The sequence below is a fragment of the Cricetulus griseus genome, chromosome 2 (genome assembly GCF_003668045.3).
Source record: "Cricetulus griseus strain 17A/GY chromosome 2, alternate assembly CriGri-PICRH-1.0, whole genome shotgun sequence".
NCBI lineage: Eukaryota > Metazoa > Chordata > Mammalia > Rodentia > Cricetidae > Cricetulus > Cricetulus griseus.
Window position 1 is genome coordinate 384,325,595 of NC_048595.1, and position 26,785 is coordinate 384,352,379.

General features: G+C 49.6%; 1 protein-coding gene across 1 annotated transcript in view; it reads left to right on the plus strand.

The window, feature by feature from the left end:
- Nucleotides 1–4,876: 4,876 nt before the first annotated feature.
- The window catches only part of LOC113833556 (chemokine-like protein TAFA-5), a 183,334-nt gene continuing 161,425 nt past the window's right edge, over nucleotides 4,877–26,785 (plus strand). The window contains exon 1 of the mRNA XM_035438815.1: nucleotides 4,877–4,988. Within this exon, the coding sequence (XP_035294706.1) occupies nucleotides 4,877–4,988 (112 nt within the window). The remainder of the gene's footprint in view (nucleotides 4,989–26,785) is intronic.

Sequence of the window (26,785 nt, forward strand, 5' to 3'; positions counted from 1 at the left end):
AAAAACAATGAATCCACTCTAGGAACAAGAGGCCAAGGAACACAGGGTATCAGAACATTTTCAGAAGCCAGAAGGCACAGGTTCTAACCCCAGATGCCACCCTCCTGCTCAAAATCCTTGAGAAATTTCCCCAGCTCCTTCCTTCTAAGTGCCATAAACTCCAAGGGGAGGCTAGGAAAGGCTCCAGAGAATCCTGGGAAGCGGTTGCACACAGAATGGGATATTGAAACCCCACTTTCTACGTTAGGGATGGTGCCCACACAACTGGTAATCACTGTTTAAAGTGATGACTCGTCTCCCCCAGAAGGGAGTTTATGTGCTGGAGCCTGATGGCTGGGAGTCCTCACGAGGTTTACAGTCTTCTGGGAGGCTCCTTGTCTTGTGTTTCCTGCCTGCTTCTAACTCTCCCCATGACTGTGTGCTTGTCCTGCCTCATTGCAAGGTGATCCCTCCTGGTTTGAGGCCAGTTCCTTGAAAGCTGACCAGGAATTGTCTCAATGAACATGAAGACCAAATCCACAGCTTTTGTAGGCAGAAGCTTAGAGTCACAGAGGCCATTTCCCTCCTGGCCGCATGCCCTTGAAGCTGCTGCACTCACTCTTGTCTCCAAAGCTCACAGGTGAGACAGGAAAAGCAAACCCTTCACACTTGGATCTGTAGCTTAGCCTCTGAATTTGTGGTCTAGCCTCCCCTCTAGATTCCATCTTGGCAGATAGAGGCATTCTCTGTAAATGTGGATAGCAGGATAGCAGGGGTGTACAAAGATGCAGAAGTCTGGGTAGAACACAGCTTGCTGCTCTTACCAGAAGAGGAGCAGGTTAAGGATGGGCCACACAACCTGTCCCTTAAATATCTAGCCTGCTCGTGATCTATAAAGATTCTCTACAAACAGGATTATCACCTATTTTTGAAGTCAGCTTCCCTCTCTACTGTCTGTGTCGGGACAATCTTATTTTTATGTCAATATACAAAGATCTGAATTCAGGGTCTCTGGGTGCTTTTTCAATCAGGCTCCTGGGATGAAACAGCAAATGTGTCACTGTGGAAGATGGAGATGATGGGAAAGCCTTGCAAGCCTGTGGGTCAATCAAGCAGAGTGGGGAATATTAACAGCACACCTTGAGGTGCTGAGATTTTTCCACATAGATGGAGATTGCTTGTCCTGGGGCAAGCTCAGAACCCCCTCCTAGGAGTCCACCCTATCTGCTATACTCTGTGACTAATGCAGGAGCCACAAGGCTGGAGCATCCCTTGGAGCTCAGTGACTATTGACTGGCCTCTGTGAGACATGGGGCTCTCCTCTGGTTAAACAGTCACCATCTCTTGTGGTTTAGAGTTAAGGTGATGGTATGATTTTCTAGTAAGCTTACACAGCCCTCACATTTTCAAGTCCTGCTAATTCTGGCTGGTGATCAAAAGCAGTCCGTCAACAATAACAACAAAAATCGTCAATTGGTAGCACATGTTGGGATGTAGAACTGAGCCTCTGTCTCCTAGCAACAGAACTCAGCACTCTGCTTGTCGCCCCATCCTCAATTCCATCCTGGTCTTTCTTACCAGACCCTGGAAACAAGACCTGGATGGAGCATGCAGGGCAGGTCACCTGTCCTTCCATCTAGGATGCAGGTTGAGCTTTAGGTCAGGGGTGTTGCCCACATTCCAGTTGTAACCTTTTAATCTCTCATGCCCTTCCCATAGCGCCTGGCCCCAGTAGAACCTGGGTAGATAACTGGGCTTCTTTAGCCTCTGTCTTTTGAATTCACTTCTGTTATGAATCCTGAGAATCAAGCCACAGTGGCTCCCCTCACATTCCTTTCTGCAGGAATCTTTAGAAAATACCAGATAGAGTGAGTAAGTAAGTGCTGTTATGTGAAGCCATTATTTTAGGTGTGTGTGTGTGTGTGTGTGTGTGTGTGTGTGTGTGTGTGTGTGTGTGTGATGAAAGATGGCACCAAAGTCTGTGTGTTAACACATCTTATGGAAGCTCTCCTAGCACATTCCTTATAGTACCACAGAACTTAACCTTGGGTTGAACGTTCCAACAGGGGAATTGAGAGATGACTCAGTGCTTAGGAGCTCTTGTTGCTCTTCCAGAGGATCTGGGTTGGGTTCCAACACCAACATGGTGGCTCACAACTACCTGTAACCCCAGTTCCCGGGGCCCTGATGCCCTCTTCTGGCCTCTGCAGCATGTACACAGGGCTTGCTGCACAGCAAAACTGCACATGTGTGCATGAAGACACAAATAAATAAGTCATTTTTAAAACAAGCACAAACATTCCAACAGTACCCTTGAATCTTCCTCGCCATGATACCTATCACAAGAACATGATTGCATTTTTCTTGTGTATATCTCAAACCCACTGCAAACTTCTCAGGAAGAGAAAATATAAATATTGTTGTCTCTCTGGCCCCATGTGCTTAGCATCTAGTAGATACTCACTAAATGCATGTTGTATGAAGGAACACCTGTTTCAGAGCAGAATTTCAGGGTAGACAGAATGAAGTGGAGTGTGTAAAGGGTTAGAGCTTTCTTCTTTTTACAGTATGCAAAGGAAGGGGAGTGAAGACAGATTCAGACAGCCATGGTCAATTTTGTAGAACACAGCTGAGAGACCCCTCCTTGGGACAGGGGCAGAGATGTCCATCTGGAATACTCCATACAAGAGGTGTGTTATACCACCCTGCCCACTTGACCATGTCAGGAGATCTGGTCTCTGCAGACTGTCCTCCCTGCAGAAAAGTAAGCTGGGAGAGGCTGTACTAGAAAAGATGGTACTTGGAAAACATGGGTCTTAATTAAACAGGAATTGGAAATTATTGGGAATCCCTCTTGGTGGACGTGATCTTATAGAAAGAACACTGCCAGCGGCTAGGTGGTCTTAGTGTCAGGCTTGCCTCACATTTACTAGCACTGCCTTGGATGTGTATATGCTTGTGAGAGGGAGTACTTGTGTATTCTTTGCATGTGTGTGTAGGCGCTCTTATGGCTTGTATCTGCACGTACACATGGTGTTTATGCATGAACATATATGTGAACATGAATTGATGTGGGCATGTGGTCATGTGACATGTATGTGTGTACATGCATGTGAGCATACATGTGTGGAATGTGGTATACATGTGTGCATATGTAAGTGTTTTGCATATGTGCAGCACACGTGTGATGTATATAGCATTTATGTTGCATCTGCATATGCGTGTGTTTAGGTATGCATATAAGTGGAGGCATGTGTGGCCATGTAGCATGCATATTTATGTTGGTGCCTTGTGCATGCACATATGTGGGTGAGTGTGTGCTTGTGGCCATACGATGACATGTCTGAATATGCATATATGTGGGTTGTGTGCATACAGGCCTGTGGCATGCATGTATGCATGTGGAGTGTGTGTTTGTGGAGTATCTTCGTGCAGCTATGTGGTGTGCATGTGTGAATGTGTACACAATGCGTTCATGCACATGTGATCAAGCTGTGCATGTAGAGTACATGTATGTGTGCATATGTGTAGGGAGGGCCTGGGTACCTGTCCTCCTTTAGACCCTTAGGAGCTTTCTCTACTTCCTTGTTCCTTTAAATGCCACACTGGACCAGGGTGCAAGGCAAAAGCCTCATGTTGATGACCACCTAGTGACTTGTAGGGAAATGTCTCCATTTTCACCAAGACTTTGTGTGGTGTACCACCCCCTCCCATGTAGTACAAAGACCAATGAACCCCAAACTGGGGCTTCTCTCAGCATGTCCCCTGATGTGTAGGAAGGGAAGGGAAGTGAACCTCATGACCATGTACCTACAGGGCCACCTGGGAAACACCTGGATTTATGACAACCTCCTGGGCTTCATGGAACATAATAGGGAAGGTGGAGAAGCGACTTCACTTGACTCAGCTGGTTTACAGGTGCAAACCTGTTCTACAGTGACAGGAAACGCGCATCAGAGGAGCTATAGCCACTGCTGCTCTCCTCAGAAAACCAGCGCAGGGACATTGCCCTGCACATTCTCTGGAAGATGGATGAGGAGCGCAGGCACCAGGAACCAGAGCCTGGGCAGAGGCTGAAGTGCACTCCGGGAAAAAGGAAGTATTTCCGGGTAGATGTAAAGGAATGTCTTCTTAGGGTAGACACAGAATCCACAGGGTTCACGCTTTGGACATAGGATAGGGCAAGTGCTCCCTGATGCTCTTGGTGGGCTCAGAACATCTTTGCATACCCTGGAGCCCTGGTGCTGGGCACACGTGGGGAACAGGCTCAAAGCATCCTTTGCTTAGAATAAACTATGCGTTCATTCTTCCGATCCGAATCAAACAAGGTCTGGGACCCCAGTGTCACAGACCTTTGGTGGAAGACGCGGGGGATGGGAGCGGGGAGGGCAAATACACAAACTTCCCACTGGCCCTGCGGGTCCTGCGCGCCCAGGGCCCAGGCTGTGGGTACGCTGGGCCGTCTCTGTCGCCATCCAGAGGCTCTGCTGGGGCGCGGCGTCCCCTCTGCCCGCCTCCCTCGCCAGTCCCGGGCCAGTGCGGGGCCCCGTCACACCGGGCACGCGCTCCAGGCGCGCCCCTCGCACTGGTGACGGGGCGCGCCGAGCCGGGGCGCGCAGCGACGCCCAGAGCCGCGGGCTGGCGTCCCCGGCGGGCGAGCACGGGCGCGGGCGGCGCGGGCGCGGGCGCGGCGCGGGGCGGGCGGGCGCGGGGCGCAGTGGGCCGGGGCCCGGGCTCGGCGGCGGCGGCAAAGGAGCACGGGGACGAGAAGGAGGAGAACAAGGAGGAGGAGGAGGATGGCACGCGCGGGGACCGCACGTGGAGGCCGGAGCGGGGGCGCGGGCAGGGCCGGCTGCTGAGACGCGCTGCTGCCCCCCGCGCGGGCACCGCGGCTTCAATGGCGCCATCGCCCAGGACCAGCACCCGGCAAGATGCGACCGCCCTACCCAGCATGTCCTCAACTTTTTGGGCGTTCATGATCCTGGCCAGCCTGCTCATCGCTTATTGCAGTGAGTACCGTGCACCCGGGCCCCTCACGGGCCTCGGGTTCCCGGCCCGGTCCCTGCCCCAGCCCCGGCGGGGCGCCCCGCGTCGGTGCATAGTTGCGAGCGCGTGGCGCGCGGTCCCGGGTCCTGGCCGCTGCTCCGCTGGCCCGGGAGGGCTGGGTGCAGACGGCTCCGGGCTCCAGGCACTCTGCTACCGGGCGCATCAGCCCGTGCGTGCTTCCGGGGACTCGCCAGCAGGGCCGGCGTCAGGCCCAGGCCGGCACGGCGCGTCCCTGCGCGGGGGTGCCCATTACCGCCGTGCGGTCGCCGCTCTGGCCCAGGCTAGCGACCTAGCGGAACTGCGCGCGCTGATCTTCCCGCCGGCGACACTCCCTCCGGGGACTTGTGGGGACGCGGCAGCCGAGCCTGAGCGGGACTCCTCTGGCAGGAGCGCGGCTTGGGTTCCGACGCGTGGCTGAGCTTCTGCCTTGTTGGGAAGCGGGCTCGCCAGACGCTTTCTGTAAAAGGAGAAGTAAGGGGACGGTTGCTACTGGAGGGGAGGGCCCGCTGCTGCTGCGAGGGGGGGTTGGAGGAATGAATTGGCGACCCAGTGGACCTGGCAAGGGCTGCGGAGGGAGGTGCGGGATGGTCGGTGCCTGGCACGGGGCGCTGAAACTAGTCTGGGCTGGGAGCCTGACGGCGAGCGGTGGTAGGTCGCATCTTTGAAACGATTATATGAGTCCTTTACATACAGACTTGGAGCTGGTGTAGGGTGGGGTGTCCTGGATGGTGGCTGGTGGCTGTTGGTAGCTGGTGGGGTGGGTGGAGACTGGTTAGAGTCCGGGGCACAGGCTACCGCAGGGATGGGAGCTTGCCTGGTTATTGGTGCCTGCCTTCCCATCTCTGCAGGAAGGAAGAACTAGTGCCAGGGAACACCTGTCATGGAAAACTGCCACAGGCAAGTAGGGGGGGTATGATGGAAAAAAAAATGGATTCTTTGCAAAATTAAAATCAAATAAAAGGCTATCACCAAGCGATTTCTCCCACTCCCCCTGGCCATCACCAGAGCCTGGAGCCTCGTGTCTCGTAATTCCAGTTCCTCCTGTCTCTGAAATGAGATTGCAGCAGCCTCGGTGATTCGAGTTATGGCCAAATTTGTCGCCAGAGTCCTGGGACAACTCTGCCTGTAGGCATCTTGAGGGAAATTCGAGTAGGCCCAGAGCAGGAATTGCCCCCGTTGTTTCAGCTGGTCTACATCCCCATGTGTTGCTGTGGCACCTTCCACTGAGCTTCAGCAAGTAAGAGGCTGGCTGTTGGCACTGTTCTAACCTGGTTGCCCTAGGAAAGGCGTATAATGGTGTGAGCCACAAGAAAGTGCCCACTGCTTAGCCATCTGCAGGCTGCTGGCTACTTTCAGGGGTTTCCCAGGTACCTTTGAGCCTTGACTCCTTAGTGATAAGAGGAGTTAAAGACAGGTAAACTCCAGAGCTGGGCAGGGTTCAGCAGTGTGTGTGTGTGTGTGTGTGTGTGTGTGTGTGTGTGTGTGTGTGTTGGGGCACCACATGGGGTACTGAAATCTGGAGCTGTCTGTACTTCCTGGGCAGGTTCTGGTAACAGTATCCTTGGACTAGCATGAGAGCCCACAGCTACAGATGGGGTCAATAGAGGCAGCTCTGCAAGTGGGAAAAGGACAGCTATCAACTACTGCTAAGTGCATGGCAGCCCAGTGCTTGACCTCAACACTTCAGGGTGCCACCAAGCTGTACCTTGTATCCATGCCCAGCCAGTATAGCTTCTGTCCCTTGTATTCTAGCCTCAATATGAATCAAAATGTGCCCTTACTTCATCCTGTTGGCTTGCCCCTTGATCTGACTGGAGGGACAGAGTCTCATAGACACAGAGAAAGGACAGAGCCTGCTTCACACTTCTCTGTCTCTAGCAGGTCTCCCTACCATCTTGCAAATTCTTTCTCAGCTACAAGGGCAATTGGTAAGGATGTCTTATCCAGATGAGCAGAAGTCCTTAATAACAAAGCTCTGAGCAGCCACATTTTGATGGCTGTTTCCATCTCCACATAATGGAATAATTGACAATAAGCTAACGTTTTTCAGACACACCCCATTACACCAGAAATGCAGTTGGAGAAATTAAAACATTTCTCTAAAATACAAAATAACATAGTAATAATTTATAGCTGGGAACTGCAATCCTGGGGGGGGGGGGAGACTATTTTGTTTCTCTTAGAATCGATAATGCATAGAAAATGATAATTAAATAGTTCCTGTGATTTCCAGCTTCTCTTCCAACATCTCCGGGATGAAGGACATTTAGCATCCTTGTGTGCGAGATGCTTCAGTAAGGACTTTTATTACCCTATGTGTCTTTTTGCTATGGAGTAGATACATTTGGGAAGCCGGTGTCCATCTTTGAGGGTTCAGTGCTGTTGCCTATGGTGTGTATGTTTGTCTGTAACACACTTGGTGCTCACTTCCTGGCATTAATCGGAGGAAACTGGATTATTTCCTGGCCTGGTTTCTGTTGGGGGATTCAACAGCTCTTGCCCATTGGATGTCCTTCTTTGCTATGTGCTTGAGATCCATATTAAGGAGGTGGGCTCCACCCTCTGGCTAGAGAAAGACCTGCAGTCCACCAATTAGACTGGTTGCTATGGTGACTCAGCCCTGTCATTTTCAGGGATTGGGGAAGAATTGCCAGGAAAAGAAAAAAATAAGAGGGGGGTGGCGGGCAAAGCCCCTATGAAGCTGCCTTTAAAATAAATGCTCTATTTCATGTGTGCTGTTACTTATAAGGTCCACTTTGTAAGCAAGTGCCCAGCATGCTCACCAAGGGCTCCCGGTAAAGTTAGGTGATGAGCTGTTGTGAGGAAGGGGAAAGTGCTTTATTCTGGGCTTGGGAAACTCCTCAGACTGTAACTTAGAAAGGACTGAAATGTTTGAATTGCTCCAGCATGTGGAGCAGGAAGTCAGTTGGTCAGATGCCGTTGTTGAATGAGGTAGGACCTGGGGCTGGTGTGCTGTGTACTTTGCTTACACCCAAGAGTTCTTTCCATACTGGCTTGCAGCATGTTGGAGATAATAACAGTGAGGAACATGGAGAAAACGATGAGCTTTGTGACACCCGAGCCTTGACTTTGATACTTTCGAGTAGTGTTGAATTCTGGAATGAAGGAGATTGCTTTAGCATAGATGGCAAGTTCTGTCTTCAGAGTCATGTGATGGACAGATGCTTCTGGCATGTAAATGCCTCAAGGACGGCCTCATTTCAGAGCACTGGGGAGTCCAGTGGAGGGGAGCCAGTGGGGTTGCCTGTTTAATGTAGATTTTTTTTTTCAAATAAATCCTGTTAAAATTGAATTGTGCCATTCAGTTAAATCTCATGACCGCAGCTGTGAATAGAAGAAATTACAAACAAGTTTTGAATTGTTTTTAATCCATTAGAATACTAACCGAGCGTAGGCACTTTGATGGTCCCCAACATGCGTTTCCTTTACAAATACAATTTGTGGCATATTCAGTGGAGATGACAATGTACTGTATTCCTGCTGATCAAATGTGATTTCTGGAGTTCTTGAAGAGGTAAAATTGAAAATACCAGAGGTTTCAGAAAGTGATGCATTTTAGGAGTCAGTTGGGGTCTCTCTCTCTCTCTCTCTCTCTCTCTCTCTCTCTCTCTCTCTCTCTCTCATTTTTGTCTTGTTTTTGAATGTCTATCTCGAAATGTGCTGTTTCTTTCAGCCTTGTAATATAATGGTAACCGCTTTCCCTAGCTGCATTTAGAACCCCAGGAGAAAGGAGGCAGAAGCATTTTGCCACCTCTGAGGATTTTCTGAGACTTGAACCTGACTATCCATCTCCCTCTATTCAGGGCCAGAGCTGCTCCTGTACCACCCCTGCCCTTCCCCAACCTCTCCTTGGGGCCATTTACATCACTGTCTACTTCCTACTTTAGACTTTCACACTGGGCTGGCTTCTTGCTCCCATCAGCTGTGAGCTATCCAGACCACAATGAGGCCAGAGGCAACTGGAACCAGAGAGAGCTTTGACTAGACAAGACTGCTCCCTGCTAAATTCCCAGCCCTGGACCTGCCTGTACACCCAAGGCATAAAATATGTAGATCAACTTTTGTGGTGTGAAAGTACTTTCAGGTGACTTTATGGGTGTAATTATGGGAGAATGTTATGATAATGCCGCAGTAGAAGAGGGGGGAAAAAGCAAAACATTAAAATCCCCATTTCTTTATATAGCTCAGCAGCTGCCTCTTTAAAAGACCTCATTTTTGCTTTAAAACTTGGTGTGCTGGAGTTAATGACCTCTACTGATTGCCACCTGTCACCCAGGGCTATAGTGATGCCCAGCCCCCGAGATAGGGCAAGAGTGGATGAGCAGCACCCTGATGAGACCTCACAGGAGGCTCAAGGTCTGTGGAGGAGCAGGAGCAGGACCCATTGAGGCTCCTGCTTCCTTCCTAAAGGCTCCCTTGTATTTACCAGTACCTCTTAGCTGCCCCAGGGATTTCTGTGAGCTGGGATGTCTATGCAGGCCATTGGCACCTCTTGAATGTCACTGATCCCTCCTCCTTTCAGATGTCTCTGCTCCAGAGTGCACCAACTGAATGGAGCAGCAGCTGGTGGGAGCTGTCCTGGAGCTGAGCTATCCAGGGGCAGAGTTAGCATTGGCAGGTAGTCTGCGTGACTGTTCTGGGCCCCGTGTCACTGCAGAGAACATGGTGGAGGAGTGTGGAATGCTTTGCAATATTCACTTACTTCTTTAAATGGCTGGCAGAGAAAAGAGGGCACCCCTCTAACTTTAAAGAGGTAAGTAGGGCTCCTTCAGGATCTTGCCCTCTCACATCTTGGGAATCCAAGTCCCAACATTGCAGACTTTGCTCTTGAGGATGGTGAATATCAGGAAGGACTCCCTTGACAATCTGTGGTTGGTCTTCCCTTTGCAAAGACCTGTCCCTGGAGTCACCTTCCAGGCTTCACAAGGTAGGCCAGAATGTTGTGTGAAGTTGGAGATGGAGCCTCTGGCATGTGAGTTTGGTGTGTTCTGGGGCACGCACGCCCTGTGCCAGGCTGTGGAGCACAGGAGTAGATGAGATGACTGCTGTCCTAGAGCTGACACCCCAGTGAGGACGCAGGCAGTCAACACACAGAGAGACTGGAGAGAGTTGCCAGAGGCTGTCTGTGTCTAACACTGCACTCTCTAGGGTCCTTCTGCTGTCTCCTCTCACGACACACTCTGTACTGGTTACAGGGGTGCTGGCCCATCTATGTTGGGGTTAGCCAGTGGCCCATCAAAGCCTGCCTGATTGTTTGGGTTTTGCTTGTAGAGTGAGAGACAGGGAGGGCTATGACAAGCAGATGGGACAATCCAGCTCTCAGGGTCCCTGATACCAAGAGGATTTCACAAGGAATAGGCTGTCCAGAATGAAGAACCAGTTGATCATGGCCCTGGGGCATGGGTGCTGTTCTCTAAATGCTTATGAAACAAAACACAGAGTGCTCAGCCTGTACTCCTGTTGAGGCAGGAGAACCTGATTCCAAGTTCAAGGTCAACACAGACAATATAGCGATATCCTGACTCAGAATAAAAAGGTAAAGAAGTCTAGGTCTTCACAGCTCAGTGGGAAAGTGTTTGCTTAGCACCCACAAGGCCCTGATTTCTGTATCTCCGTTGAAAAGAAAAGCCCCAAACCAAAAAAAAAAAAAAAAAAAAAAATCCTCAGATAGACTGCAACAAGCTGCTTGTGTTTGTCTTTCATGATACAAAAGACAGACACACACACACACACACACACACACACACACACACAGAGAGACACATGCACACACACAGACACACGCACACACACAGACACAGATACACACACACACACACACACACACACACACACACACACACACACAGAGAGAGAGAGAGAGAGAGAGAGAACCACCCACTGCTACTCTCCCAGTTGCATCCTGGAGCCTGAGTCTGCTAGCTAAGTCTAATCTGAGTCTGTCAGCATCCCTTGGGATGATGCAGGGATTTAGGGTGCAAGTTGCTGGTCTACCTGATTATGGGTGTCCACTCCTTCTCAGATGGTCATGTCTATCAACTCCCCAACAGGTAGCCCCACTCATTGGATGCCTTGCCTGTTAGTTGCTGAGGTCCTGTCCCTCTCTGCTTCCCAGCTTCTCCCAACAGCTCTTCCTCCTTTAGGCGTGGGGTCAACCTTACTCTGTGTATTTTCCCAGAACACTGAAGTTGCTTCATTGCCCGTTTCTACCTCACCATAGCTAGTTAGCTGGAGGGAAGTGATTGAAATAACTGGACGGTTCTGGGTGATGATCAGCTGTTATCTTTCTATGACTTGGGGAGGGCTAAAGGCCTGGGTGTGACACTGTTGTTAAGTGGGTGTGTCTGTACAGCAGAGAGCTTGACCACAGGACTAGGGGTGGTGCTGACTTGCAGCAATGGGACCTCAGGACTGGGCAGGACAGGGTGAGAGGCTGGAGACTGAAGACAGGCCCTGGACTGGAGCAGAGCCATTTCCCTCTGCAAAGAGACTAAGCCTTTCAGATCCCCGAAGACCCATGGTTCTGACAGTTTTATCAAAAAGAAAGCAAACAGTGGCATTCCTGATCTATGCTCACTCTTTTAAAAAGCGTGCCTGGGAATAGAGGGGGCTTCTCAGGGTGCTGGGAGACTCACCACCCTTAGGTGAATTCTTCGTTTCCTTAGTTCTGGCAACTAGCATATCCTTGTCATCTCCAAAGACTTTTCTTTGCTCTGTTCTCACTCTGGGTCAGTTTCTCAAGAGCCTCATAGACACCTGGACCATCTCAGTACACTGGAGGGTATGAGCAGTAACATCCCCCTCCACACACACACTGCCATAGCCCCCCCTTTCTGTTGTGATGACCAAAGCTGTCCCCAGCCACTTGTTCCGTGGAGACTGAACTGGATGCTCACGAGTTTCCTGCCTGGGGGGTCTCCAGCGGACAGGAATGTGTAGGCATCTCTCAGCTTGTGGGATGGAGACTTTGGGTTTCTGCACTACTGACAAGGGGGCAAGGCTAGGAACCCTTCTGAGCTGCATAGCCTATTTGGGGTCTGAGGGTGCCCTACTGTATAGGCCAGGTATGGCTTCCCCCTGCCCAGACAGCTTGTGTGGGCTTTGTGGATGCTATGAGGCCTCTTCCTGGCTGCCTGTGCTGTTGGAACCACTTTCTGCTACAGGGAAGGTGTCTCCACACATTCCCTCAGCTGCTGTTTTCCAGAGCTGGGACAAGCACGTTTTGAAGGTTGCTTGCAGGCTCCTTTCTGAGTCTTCATTTTCTGTATCTATCACACATGAAACCGTAGTGCTGATGGTGATGAAGCCATTTAGAGGCAATCAAACATCCCGGGTCCAGCGTAGCGGCAGAGGAGCCCATCAACCCCTCTTCTTCCACCCACTTGCTTAATTATGTTCTCCTCTCTTGGAGGCATCCCAGTGGGTTCCCATGTGTGATTTCAGAGAGTTCTGGGGTGTGGAGAGCCCATTCTTTCCTTTGTGGGAAGTTCTGCCCCTGCTTGCAGCAACTTGGCTGCTCGGGTCAGTGTCTGGTAAGCTGTGGCCGGAGATTCTACATTGTGGGAGAGGAGAGTATGTATGGTTTGTATTCCAGTCTGCCTCTTCTCTGGGCCCTGGTCACTCTGCCCTGGTTAAGTGCAGGCTCCCTCAGGTGTTCTGCGGGGACTCAGACCCATTCATATCCAAGTATCTTCTCTTTGCCAATATGCTCTTGACTTGTGGGCACTTGGCTTGGGATTTCTGTCTTTCTGTATCTTAAAGGCAAACATGACCCTTTCTGGTTTCCTATTATGCATGGGATGGCCACATGTGCCGCATGGGAGAACTGAGATGTGTGTTCTGGTGTGGTGGCAGCACCTCTCTCTCTCTCTCTCTCTCTCTCTCTCTCTCTCTCTCTCTCTCTCTCTCTTCTCTCTCTCTCTCTCTCTCTCTCCTCTCTCTCTCTCTCTCTCTCTCTCTCTCTCTTTCTCACTCTGGGTCAGTTTCTCAAGAGCCTCATAGACACCTGGACCATCTCAGTACACTGGAGGGTATGAGCAGTAACATCCCCCTCCACACACACACACTGCCATAGCCCCCCCTTTCTGTTGTGATGACCAAAGCTGTCCCCAGCCACTTGTTCCGTGGAGACTGAACACACACACACACACACACACACACACACACACACACACACACACACACACACACACACACACACGGTTATCCTTAGCCCCTATATCATCTTAGGGAACTGCACATCCTGGCTCTTCCTCCTTGATGGTGTGTAATAAACAAAGTCTGTCATGTGTCTCCAACCTCAGTAGCCTCTGGAGACCCCAGTTGATAGAACAAGGGGAGACAAAGGCTAGACTGTTCTTATAGATTCCCCAAGGTTCATTCATTAACTGTCCTTCACCCAGTAACGCAAGGGACTGTGGGATATGGCCCAATAGAGGGGACAACGAGAGCCGGTTAGGAGATAAGAAATAGACCACCAGGCTCTTGACCCCTCTGCACTAGACCTTCCATAGTCAGTGTCACTTCTATCTACTCTGCTTCTTGTGTGTCATTTGTGCATGTCACACCCCAAGCAAGTATCGACCTTTCTTCTTTGGGTCCTGGTTCCCTTGCTTGAAATGGATGGTGGTAACTGAACTCCAGGGCTGACATTTTACCACCAATGGATTGGAGATGTCTCACTCCGGCCTACAGAGTCTGTGTCTGCAAGAATCAAGCTGGAAGGCCACAGGATGAAGCCACAAGCCCCCCACACTCTGAAATTCTCTCTTGTCCTTGACCAACATGATGATATAGTAACAACTGCTTACTTTTGGCTTTCATCATGTAACCTATGCCTGTCATTCACTCAGTGAAGCTAAGGCATTTCCCAATGAACATCTCTGCTGTGTTTCACTCTGATGGTCCAAAATGAGCTCCAGAGGACATGGCAGGTGTCACAGGCCTTGGGCATATGCTCATCTCCAAGGTTGTTGCTGAGGTGGGCAAGCCTGGAAGGCTGGTGGTGGCTGGCCTCATTAGGAACTCTATGCCTGCAAGATTGGGATGTGAGTCAGGCTTCTTGAATGGTTCCTGTTTACCCTTGGACATTTTCTTGGCAGCAGTGTACAATGGCATACCTTAGAACCTACCTAGGTGCTTCCTTATACCATCATGGATGCAGGAATCAGGAGAAGCCAGAGCCTGTATGTATAGACTGAGGTGTGTCTGGTGCCTGAAGATTTGTAGTGGGAAGAATTGCTGGCATGACAGATGCTTAAGGTCATTCTGGGGACAGTCTAGAAAGTGAGTCTCATTGTTATTTGATTAAAATATGGCTCTTTCCTTAAGTGGTACTGTCCCCTATCACCTGCATTTGGCCATTCCCTCACCCCAGGTCATCCAACCTAGTGTCTCAAACAGCTGGTCCCCACCCTTCACACATCTTGTCCTTTATTCCACCCTCCAGAGGCCTAGGACAGGTGTGGCCACAGCTCCTGCCTGAGTTGTTCCCCTTCCCTGTTCAGCCCTTCTTCTCTGTGGCCACAGATGTCACTGATGTTTGGATCCTCAGAGAGCCTTGGGTGAGTTGTTCTGGGCCCAGCCAGTCTTAACTTGCCGAGGAGCTCAGTTAAGCTTTGCCCTGTGAGGGCAAAGGCAAGGCCTGTGTAGCACAGGGTTTTCAGTGCATCTTTCTGCCCTTCAGCTGTACTAACTCCTCTGTGCCAGACCCAGCACCCTGTGGTCCTCCACAGAGGTTGAAGATATGAGGCCAGCCACATCTACTGCTCTCAGGAAGCTGGAGTTTCCACACAGCTAAATCCTAACAGGGCTTTGGTGAGGAGTGGAGAGGTTGTTAAGGGTGGAGGGGCTTCCAGGGTAGGCTCTGCTGGCCTCACAGTCTTGTCCCTGTCATTGAATCATCTTAGAGACACAGTGTGTGTCTGGTGGCAGGTGCTTTCCTGAGATCCCTTCTCTGAGGCCTATGTTACACTCAGGGCAAGGCTGTGGATTAGCTGAGCTGGCTGCCTGTCAGAAATGTAGATAGACAATATTGGAGGTGCTTCCAGCCTCTACCCAGTAGCCTCCACAAGTTCCAGAACATCTGATGAAGTGGAGTTATGGGAACTAAGTTCATTGATGAGCCCAGAAGGGCCTCCTTTCTTTGCCCTCAGAGGTTGTGTGTGTGTGTGTGTGTGTGTGTGTGTGTGTGTGTGTATGTGCACGCATGTGTGAGTGTGTGTGTGTACGAACACGCACACGCACACACACTCACATGCACCAAAGAAAGCCAGGGTTGGGTGGAACATTCTTTAATTCTCTTTGCTTATCTTCCAGGCCTCCCAGACAGCATACCTGGATCTTAAGCACCATACCCCAGCTTCAGAGGGATTTCTCAAGAAAAGAATAGAGGTGATACAGATGTAGGTTTTAGGTTTTGGGGACTTTAGGACACTCTGATAATGTCACTGAATGGCCTCACCTGCCTTTTGAGCTTCGAGTGGGAGGGAATATTAACCCCACTGAGGCCTCTCCCAGTCTCATCACTGACAGCCATGACCCAAGAGTTATCTCTCTTCTGAAGGTTAGGAAGGCCCATGTATATGTTTGCCCACAGATTTCTTTATTCATTTCAAAAGCCACTGGGTGGTGGGATAAGAGAAGGATTTTTTTTTTTTTTTTTTTTTTTGGCCTGGCTGACGTGAGAATAAATTTTAGAACCCAGTAATGTCCTCGGCTGCTATGAAACATCCATACTGAGTCAGAGAGCAATAGATTGTGGCTTGTCTTGTATCTATCATGCATTTGATTATATTGAACACCCAAGTGAACTGATTTAGAAGATCCTCAGAGCCTGGAGCCTGAACCTGGGTGGCTCATTTTAGGGAATATTTGAGCAGTCTCTGGAGATCTCAAAAGGCTTCTTGCTGTGGTATTTTTTTTTATCAGATAAAATGCTAACAGCTCCAAAGGAGTCTTAAATGCTGTGTGGCCTCGTGCTAGTGGCCTTCCATCCAGAAAGATACTTCTACCCTGGTTTAAATTACTTTTCTCCTATAGCATTTTTGCTATGTGATGGCATATCCTAAATAAAGTGAAATGAGTTCATTAATTGGTGCTAATTTATGTTTCTCAACTCCTGTGCTACAGTGACTGAAAGAGCCAGAAGGAGTTGTCTGTAGCCTGCTGCATAGCTGTTCCCACCATTTCTGCCCTTTTCTTCAATGGCTCATTTCTGGGAAGGAGCTTCTGGCTTGGCTTGGAGAGATGAGAAGGAGACTTCCTTTGTTTTCCCACCAATCTTCTCCATCTGTGAGGAGCACAGGGGTTTGGCCTTGGGTAAGCTCTCAGCTTCTCTGGGACTGATAAGTGGAATTTTTTTTTAATCATTTTTTCCAACATTTTTTATTTGAATTAGAAACAGGATTGTTTTACATGACAATCCCATTTCCTGTCGTCTCCCACCCGTCCTCCCCTACCCGCCCCCACCAACTAAAACCTTATCTGTCACATATCTTTTCTGCTCCCCCTGGATGGTGAGTCCTTCCATAGGGTGTCATCAGTTTCATATCCTTTGGGATAGGGCCTAGGCCCACCCCGGTGTTTCTTGGCTCAGAGAGTATTCCTCTATATGGAATGGGCTCCCAAAGTCCACACCTATGCTAGGGATAAATACTGGGCTTCTACAGGAGGTCCCATAGATTTCTGAGGTTTCCTTACAGAAACCCATGTTCTTGGGGTCTGGATCAGTCCCATGCTGGTATTCCAGCTATCAGACTGGGGAGCAAGAGTTCCCGGATGTTCAGGTCAGCTGTTTCTGTGAGTTTCACCAGCCTGGTCTGGATCTCTGTGCTCTTCACTGGTCCTTCTCTGCATCTGGGTTCCAGTTCAGATCGGTGATTAGTTATGGGTGTCTGCTTTTACTTCCACCAGCTGCTGGATGAAGGCATATTAGTCAGTCATCAATCTCATAATCAGGGGAAGGCATTTAAGGTAGCCTCTCCTCTGTTGCTGAGATAGTTGAGACACCTTTGAGTCTGACCTGAAGACATGTCTTCATTCTGGGAACCTGTGGGGTCCACTGGGATTGATTCTGAATGGGGGACTTGGCTTATAGAGCTGTTGTAGATTAATGAACTTGAAGAAATTTCAGAAGGCCAGGGCTCAGAGTTTTGAGCTCTCCGGACTAGGAAAAACACCATAAAAAGTTAGTACACACACTGGGGCTTTGAAATTGTATAGTCAGCAAGCTCAGCATCCCTGGCATTTTTCCTGTTTCAAGACATGGATTACTGTCCCACTGAGAGGTGGGGTTTCTCAGAGGAGACCACATTTTGGTCTGAATCCATGCTCTTCCTAAGCATAGCTGTGTACTTGCTCACTTCCCTTTTTGCCCTGATATTTCAGAATCGAGAAGACGCCATTTGTAAAGTCACTCCTCCAAAAGCCTCAGAGTCTTCAGTGAGCATCAGGACATCCACAGGGCAGTCACAGTGACACTAAACAAATCTCAGTCACCAAACTCTCCTCGGGTGGTCATGTGGTTTCTCTGGAATCCAGAAGTAGCCAGGATGCCCTGGGAGATGAGAATATGCCTATGTCAGGTGACCTTGTGCACGTGGGATGATGGCTCTGGAGGACAAATCCAGGACTGGCTGGTCCTATGCTGAGCAGAATAGTGGTAGAGGTAGGAGGAACCAGCTTGTCCATGCCTTCTCTACTCTTTCCACATTAAGTGCATATTGTAACTAAACAAATATGAACTAAAAAAAAAAAAACGACAAAAATTCCTGAACTTCTGTAAAGGACCCTCTAGGTGCCTGCCAACATCCAGCTGTTCCTGGGAAATGTGACTCGGGTTCTCTGTCTCACCTGCCACCATCTCTACACTGTCTGGGAAGCTGAATTTGCTTTCTGCTGTGTCCTACCTGGATTTCTACATGACATGTATGTACATGTGACTCTGTTGACTGTGCGCCACCATCTTGGAGTCTAAAGTCTCTGCCTAGCACCTACAAGGGAGGATCTCTGCAAATTTTAACCTGGTACCCACAGTCTGAGGACATGAGACCTAAGTGTACTTACTCCTTACTTAAAACCAATGCCCTCATATGTTCTCACATGAGATCCTTCACCAGGAACTCACAGAGATCACTGGCATGTAGAACACCTCTTGGAAGAAGTAGAATCTGCCACCCAGTGGTGGAGCATGAGGTGGGGTTTGAAGAGAAGTAGACAGAGTCAATAGGAAAGTTCACTTATTTCCATTAATGGAAGTGGGACAATGACCTTGAGAGAAGGGCAGCTGGGCTGGTGTCTTATGTCAGCTTGGGGGCCTCTGAGTTCACTTTGCCTGAGCAGTACTCTCTGAGAAGCCCTGGATCCTAGGTCACAGTCCAGGAAGACATGACCCTTTCCTTCCTCTTCTCTAATCATAAAGCATTTGTTAGCTGTAGTTTGTATGGAATGTTCTACTGCACACAAAAGGCTAAGACTCCTCAGTGCTCTTCATGTTTAGAAAACCCAGAGCTTCCTCATCCCACCGTGTGGTGTGCCAGTTCTGGATGTTGATTGATGGGCCGTGTCCCCTCTAGGTGGACCATGTGGCTCAGCAAGATACATCAGCATTGCCTGGCTGACACGTACTTGCAGTTCCTGAGAGAAAGACTGTTGTAGAAGGTCCACCCATTTGCTGCTGCATCTTCTGGAGGACATTGATGGGCTTTTTTAAGTCTTGGGACACACTTGACCTCTAATGCCATGTGTTGGACCAGGAAACACTGTCTAGCATCATCATCATGCTCAGAGCATGTCACTGTTGAGCCAGTTTCACTGCTTTGACAATACCTTAGTCCCCAGGGACCCACCCATCCTCACTAGAATCCTTTGTTTTCAGCAAGTGCATATGTTTTAAATTTTTTGTGGTAAACAGATGGTACCAGCCACTGTATGTATTTCACTGCAGTGATCCTTCCAGCGGGAGGCTAGAAGTATGAATCTACTTTCTACAAACGGACAAGCCGAGGGTCTTTTACCTCACTGTGAAAGGGTTGGGTTTTGAACACTCCTTACCTCCAGATCAGGCCATTAAGTGTGAATTGCCTCCTGCCCATGGTGTGTAGAGCTGGGTGGTCATTACTGTAGGTCACTTCAGTGACTGATTTGAGACTCTACAAATGATACCCCATCTTCTATGGTTCTTGGTGCTAGATGGCCCGTGGAGAACTTCACAACACATCTCTGTGATTGGCAGGGTATAGCGCCATGCCTACATGGAATAGGGTTGGCACGAAGGCAGGTGTGCTGTCTGGAAGAAGCCATCTGTGGGACAGGGTGGAGAAGGAGTGGGAGGTGGCTGGCTAGTTGGGTGGGGCAGACTAGGTCCTGGCTGGGTCATTTGGAAAGATAATGAGATACAGATCTGGCTCTTCTGAAATGTTCTCTTTTTCCCCTTCCTGGGACTAATGCAGGGCTAAGGAGTCCTTTGACAGCCTTCAAATGTGGTGGCATTAGCCAGGTACCTTATCTTTTTAAAGGAGTTCTGAGGAGACTTCTGCAATAGGCTTCTAGGTGTAGCCCCCTTTGGCCCTGTGTGTTCCCCAGCCAGGTATCAATGGACTCGTAGCATGTTCTGGCCTCAGAACCCTCACCTCTAATGATGCTATTAATTTTGTGGGCTGGGCTGTGGCTCTTCAAAAGGGTGTGAATTTATCTTGGGAGTGCAATAGGGTGGAAACCCCCATAACGGAAAGGAGTGCTGCCATAGTGATATGTGTTAACTTCTGTAAAACTGGGCAGCATCAGGAGACAGGTGTGCCAAAATTTTTACCACTCCATACCTCCATGACTTCCAGACACCAGGGACTTGAAGGAAGCCCCCTGGCATAGTAGGACTCCTCTTTCTCAGGGCTTGGTTTCTTGGGGCCAGGTATTAGCCCTGGCCTCATATACGGTAGCCATGAGCTGTGACAGGGCGTTCCCACTAGCCTCAGGGTCCTCACTATAGGTCAGTATATTAATCTTGAACTTTCAGTGTAGAAACTACTGTATATTGTCTCTGGAGCCCTGACACTGGGCCCCAGGCCACACTGTTGCTCTTAGTCCCAGTTCATCTCTCCCAAGTTGCTGTTTGTTACATGCGGAGCCTTAGAGGTGGATGGGAATGTCATTCTGTCATTATAGACAAGGAAACTGAGGCTGGATAGGTGAGTGCCTTTTAGGTTTTAGCTAGGCCTTAAGTGAGGGGCTGGCCAGAAACCAGGGTTCCCTCTCCTAGAAACTACACTAGGGACACGCAAGTTCATAGCTATTAGCCTGAATTAGAAGTCAGAGTGAATGTGCCCAGGAGAGGGGGATGGAATCAACAACACTGAATACAAGAAGACAGACCATTGGATGCTGCCTGGTGGTTGGTTGCCTGGTGTTCCAAATATCAGTGGATAGGGCTTGGGACCCCTAGAGTTCCACATGTCCTGGTGAATCCCAGGAACTATCACCCAGTTCCTACCCTCTTAAGCTGTTGCCTTAGCACTGGCTCTACTATTGTTCTGTGGAAGTTCAGGAATTGCTTCTAGAAATAGTATTGTTTCTGGTGATTGTAGCCTTAGGAGTTCAGTGGAATCCCATCATGGAAATCCAGCTCTTGATTATATTGATACATTCTAGAGTGGACAGCAAAACCTGGGAATCTGTACTGCTGTGTTCTAGGAAGGCAGACTGGCTGTCTCCATGAGTGTTCCAGCACACCCCTTGTAAAGTGAGGCAGGAAGGCCCCTTCTCCTGGAAGCTACCCTGGATCCCCTACCTCATTACCAAATGGGAGTTCTCTGGCTGCAGAAGCAACCTGAAGAAGAGCTGGGTGATGCTGAGAGATGTTCTGGAGATGTAAGACTATATGTGGATGGAGATTGGCAGCTGTCTGTCCTTCCAACATCCAAAGCATTTGGGCTTAAAGAAGGTATTCAAGGGCCGGGCTGTGGTGGGGCCACGCCTTTAATCCCAGAACTCAGGAGGCAGAGGCAGGAGGATCTCTATGAGTTCTAGACCAGCCTGGTCTACAAGAGCTAGTTCCAGGACAGCCTCCAAAGCTACAGAGAAACCCTGTCTCGAAGGTATTAAAAATGTTGGCCACACTCATTCCTTATTCCTCCCCCGATGTGGTTCTCCTAAGAGTTTCTGGCTCATGTGAACATTTTATGTTAAAGAGAAGTCTGTTTGGTGATAGCAAGTAGTGTGAAGGTTTGCCAAAAACAGGGTTGTTGCATGGCTATATTAGTTAGCAGTTCCTCACTAGGATGACCCTAGGGCTTGATGTATATGTTGTCACCAAACTGTACTACCAACCCCTCACCCACACCTCAGCCCTTGGAGCTCCCCCATCAGTGTCTGGGTTCCCCACCAGGCAGAAAGTCCAGCCTGACCTGGCACAACACAGGCCTGCCTTTGGTGGCCTGACTACATTTGTCTTCTGGCATATGATATCAGGAAACATCTACTTCCCAGGAAGGAATGTGTAACAGCCACTGACATCCCTTCTCCCCACTTCTTCTGGTCTTCCTCACTGGTGCCTGGACTGAGGTCACCATATTAGTTCTGCAGTGCTGTGACAAAGGACAAGACAGTATACTTCAAGGAGACATTCCTTCCAACTCATGGTTTCAATGCTTCCGGGCCCATGACCTTTGTTTCTTGAAGCAGAGCCATATACGTCATGGCCAACAGACATGTGTCAGAAACTTCATGTATCATGGTGGACAGGAAGCAGAAAGACAGGAAGACATGAGGGATCAGGTGTAATCGTCACAGGCATGCTTCAGGTGGCCTACTTCCTCCGTCTCCCAATAATGCTATCATATAATAACCCCATCACAGAAGTCATCCACTGATCAGCGCAGTCACCTCAGGATCCAGCCACTTCCCAAAGTCCACCATCTGGTTACCATGTCCCCAGCACACGAGCCAATGGGGACATTGAATATTCAAACCTTGGCATGCACCCTACACCCCCAGCCTGAACACTGCACTATGGGGTGTAGCTTCTCACAGAGCAGAGGGAAAAAATTATGAAAGCAAGGATGATAGCTTCCAGTCAACACCATATTCCCAAGCTGCAGAGTGTCTCTTCATTTCTATTTTATAGTCAACCCTTCTCTGGTTCCACCAGGGAAGCCTTTGCAAACAGACCCAGAAACCTGGTGGCAGAGCTCTTGCACCCTGCCAGGGTGAGGAAAGGAAACTTTAATTGTACTTTAGTTATGAGGAGGCTCTTTTTGCCTCAGAGAGTCATGGGCAGCCTAAGAGGAGGGGACTGACATATATGGGTGGTGCATCTCTCCTGTTCAGGTGAAGTCAGGACTCCATGGCTAAGCGGCACCTGACAGTTGCAGCTGTTGAATGGTCTCAGAGAGGGAGAGCAGCACTCATGAACATCCCCAGGTTGGTGGCCAAGGACTAGACCCTAGGACTCAGAGAAGCAGGGAGGTTTTCAGGGAGGTGATGCCTAGGAAGGAGTCCAGGACCCAGACTGTGATTTGCAGAAGTGTCCCCTACAAACTGTATGTCCTCTGTGACTGTGTTTGTGAAGCCCATCTGTAGACCTAGGCAGCAAGGTGATCAGAGCCTGTTGAGGTGTCCTGTGGGAGGGGTGCCTCGTGGGTGAGGTGGGTGGAGCTGTTCCAATCCCTCTCTTGTGTCTTGGCCACACTACGTATAGTATAATATCTTTCACTGTGCTTATAGACAAGCAGTAATTTCTAAGAGACTTTTAAGTAGAACTAAAGGCAAATAAAATCTGAAACTAAGACTCCCTGGGTACAGACTGGCAGGGAGACCAGAAGGCAGGCCAGGGGCGAGCCTATGCTCACTCTTGTTGCAGAGCCAGCATACCAGCTCTCTGCAAGCTCTCTTCCTTGACATATTGCTATCCACACACAGGGGAGCTTTTTGGAGAGGAAGCAGTATTGGGCTTGGGTCCCCACAGGGCCAGCATCCACCTAGCAACATGCTTGCAGATTGAGACCATGTCCCTTTGGTTCAGGTTGTGTTTTCAGTTATAGGAATGGCTTGGCTGCTGGACAACATCCAATACCAGCTATGGAGTTGGGAAATAGTGGGATTGAGAGGGTGTGACACACCCATTCCTCCTTCAGCATGGCCAGAGCCACTGTGAACTTCCTGAGACTGGGTGGTTCACTGTGGTTTGGGCTGCATCCTTGAGTTGGTATGACTCACGTCTGCTGTATGCCCTGGTGCCCTGGCCTTGGGCAGGGTGCAGAAAGAGTGACCCATATATTGCTTGTTCCCTGGAGGTGCCCATGGGCTCTGGATTTGGCCTTTCAGTGATGTTGATGACTTAGAGAAGTCTATGTGGGCTGTTTCATTCCTTGGGACCAGAATTGCCTGCTAAGATGAAGCTGGAGGTATCTGTCAGGGTTCACAATACAACAGCCTCAGCTTGGGTGAGGCTTCCCAGTTGCCTAACAGGATAAGGATAGAAGGGAGGGACTGGGCTCTTTTCCTGTTCCTAAAGCCTCTCATGCGTTCCTGTGAAGAGGTCTGGTGTGTCTGTCATTCTGTTTGTCTCTTTAGCATGCTAACTTCTTATCCTGAGACCAGTTGCTGTGTGGTACAGTGGGAAGGGGTGGGGCATGGGAATCTAGTGCTGGCCCACTAGCTGCCACCCATCCCTGTGTGCAAATGGATGAAATGCGCACATGAATCCATGAAATTCCACACTGAGAAATTTTCATCTCAATTAATGTAACAATAAGTTTTTTCAGGCTGCAGCAGTGGGCACTGGAAAATGAAATGACACCTTCTTGGCACCTCAAGTTGGTGAGAAGGCCAACTGATTATTTTTATATTACAATCCCCAGGCGTTGTCAAATTGATTAATAAATTCACTGAAGAACCATTAACTCTTTAATAAATTTAATTTTGGTATTGGGGGATGACTTTGTTATGACCTTTGAGGCTTGACGCTCTGTGTGGGCATCAGCATGGGTTTCACATCCTGTGTAGTGGCCACAGGCTCTCCTCTGAACCTGACTAAATGCAGGGAGAATCTCCATTAGCTATGTTCCAGTAGACATGGTCTTTGGTGTCCTGAGATGCCAGGGGTGTCCCTTCAGGTCTTTTATTGATAGCTGCTGTGTTGAGTTGTTTGGAAGACAGAAAGGGGAGTATCCATTGGTCACATGGTTCTCATGGTCTTTTTATGACTCAAAGTGTCCCAGAGTATTGAAGCCACAGTTACAAGACTATCATTCTGGGCTGACCCTTTTGTGGCACTCAGTAGTTCCTCTCTAATCTCGAAACTGCAAGGCTTATGCTTTCATTGCCGTTTTGATGGTAAAACCATAGTGACTCAATGTTGGAAGAGCTATGGACCTCCCTCCCAGGCCAACCTCTGTTAGGGAACTTTCTGCAGTAAGAGACAGAGGCTCCAGCAGGCTAGTGCAGAATTAAGTGACCATCCATTATGCAACGGTGGCATCAGGCAACAACAAGGGCCCCAGCAAAGCGCCAGTAACTGTATATCCTTTTCCCAAGTCTCCTGCCCTGCCTTCTTGGCCATGTCCAGTCAGCTACTCACCTTGACTCTAAGCCCAGGGTTTCTCACTCCTCCCACATGTCTCTTCTTCCTTCTGGCTCACCTCTGTTCTACCCCGGACCTCCTTTCTCCCTGGACTTTCTGGAGGTTACTGCTGACCTTTCAACAGCCAATTCCAAGGCCTCTGTGTAGGGCCTTTGCCCCTTCTAGCTCTAGAGCTTCTCCCACTGTCTCCCTGCAGCAGGCCAGTACTCCATGGATGCATACTCATGGCCTGACGAGGGTTCTCCCCACTTACAGAATGTCCTGTCTCTCAGCAGCAACTGCCTCCTGATCATGTGGAGCTTCTTCCCTGGAGGACTGGGAGTCTGGCCTCGGAACCAGCACAGAAACAGTGCACTCTGCTGCAAGCCCCTCAGGTGTCTCTGTGGATGACGATAGAAGGCATAGGGTAGTGGTCATGCAGATCCCAAGCAGGAGAGGGGACATCTAGAGTCACACTTCTGACAAAAATTGTGGTGTTCACCCAAATGGGGGCTCCTTACCTGAACTCCAACCACAGACATCCCTTTGTCTTTGTAGACAGGTGTCCCTCCTCCAGGTGGGCTCAATATACAGACACCACCCTGCCAGGTCAGAGGGAAACCAAGGAGGATACCCTCTGGCCCTAGATTTGCCCTGTGCCATTCATTGCCCAGTGGCAGCACCAACCAGCCACCTTCAGCCTTGACCTCTCATCAGTCAGGAGAAAGAAACCTGGTGACATAGGGCTTCACAGCCTGCCTTCTGATTGGCCCTGCAATGTTCCTGCCATTAACTTTATGGCGCGCTACCCAAGGACTAATTAAACCAGATGGTGGTAAAACCCAGTAGAAGCGCAGAGACACTTTTACATTTAAGTTGATCAAAATTAGGTAGAACGGCATATGCTGGTGGAGATTGAGAATTTTTTAACTACATATTAACGGCGTCGCTTAATACCCTCCTGGAGAGCTCAGTACAGCCTGGGCCCGTGTCACCACACACTTTACATTTTCCCATCCCTGTCACCCAGCCACGTGGTTGTGGTGTAATTTAAACAAGTGGCATATTCTCCACAGACATCCTTAGAGTGACCTGAGACATTAACTGCTGAGCAGAATGGGAACATGCCCCCCTCAACTCCTGCCAGTGCTGGGGATGCCACCAAAAAGGCCATATCCGTGGTGATGAGACACTGTGACTTTGCAGAACGAAGCCTACTGGCTTTAAGCCTTTGTAATGTTCTGTACCTCAGGTTCGTCCTTGTGTCTGAGGTCAGGGGCTAGGGACAGTGACAATGCTGAAGCTCACAGTGTCACCCATGTCAAATGGAGGAGGACTTCTTGTGGGTTGATTGCTGGGCCCCTTGGAATTTACCTTCTAGGTGGAGTATGCCACCCAGTCTGGGGAAGTGTGGTTGCCTGTCTAGGCCTGCTCAACCCAGAGCAGTTCCCCCCCCACACACACACAATTACAGGGAGATCCAGTCTCACTGAATTGGGTTCATTTGAGATGAGTTTCTCCTAGTGCAACTCACTCCTGCCACTTGTTTTCTAAAGACATTTGGTCTAACCATCCCCTGTGTGACCATGGCTTAAGTGAAGTCTGCAGATGTCTTCCTTAACCCCAAAGAAAACTGTGCTTTGAGATGGTCACTCCTTTTTCCCTCTGCCCTAGGGACCCCAGAGCTTACAAGTGTTATGACAGAGACCCCCAATCTAGCGTGTGGGACTTCTACCTCTTGGCCTCTCCCTATCTATAGCAGGGAAATTAGCTAGTCTGACCCACATGTCTACATGTGAGGGCGGGGGAGTGGTGATTTAGTCTCAGGTAATGAACTCCCAAGTTGGCTTCCTCTTCCAGGCCTGCGATTCTCTCAGATATAGGCTTCTTGGCTGGTTGACGGGGCATCCACATCCATGTTGTTCACACCAGTAGGCACCCAGCAGAGGCAGGGACTTTAGACCTCAGGCTGAAGGGCAGGTGTAGTGTGCTGCCTGTGATGGGTATTAATGGAAGCTACTTATTCAGCTCCTTCCAGGCCCCCTGCTCTTCCTCTTCCCCTACTTCTGAGCCCTCTGAGACTCACAGCATGAGTCTGGATCTGAGAAGATATCTCAGAAGCCAAATCTGGCTATGCCTAGACCCAGAGCATGCTCAGTGCTGACTGGGAAGCTTGTGTCTGCT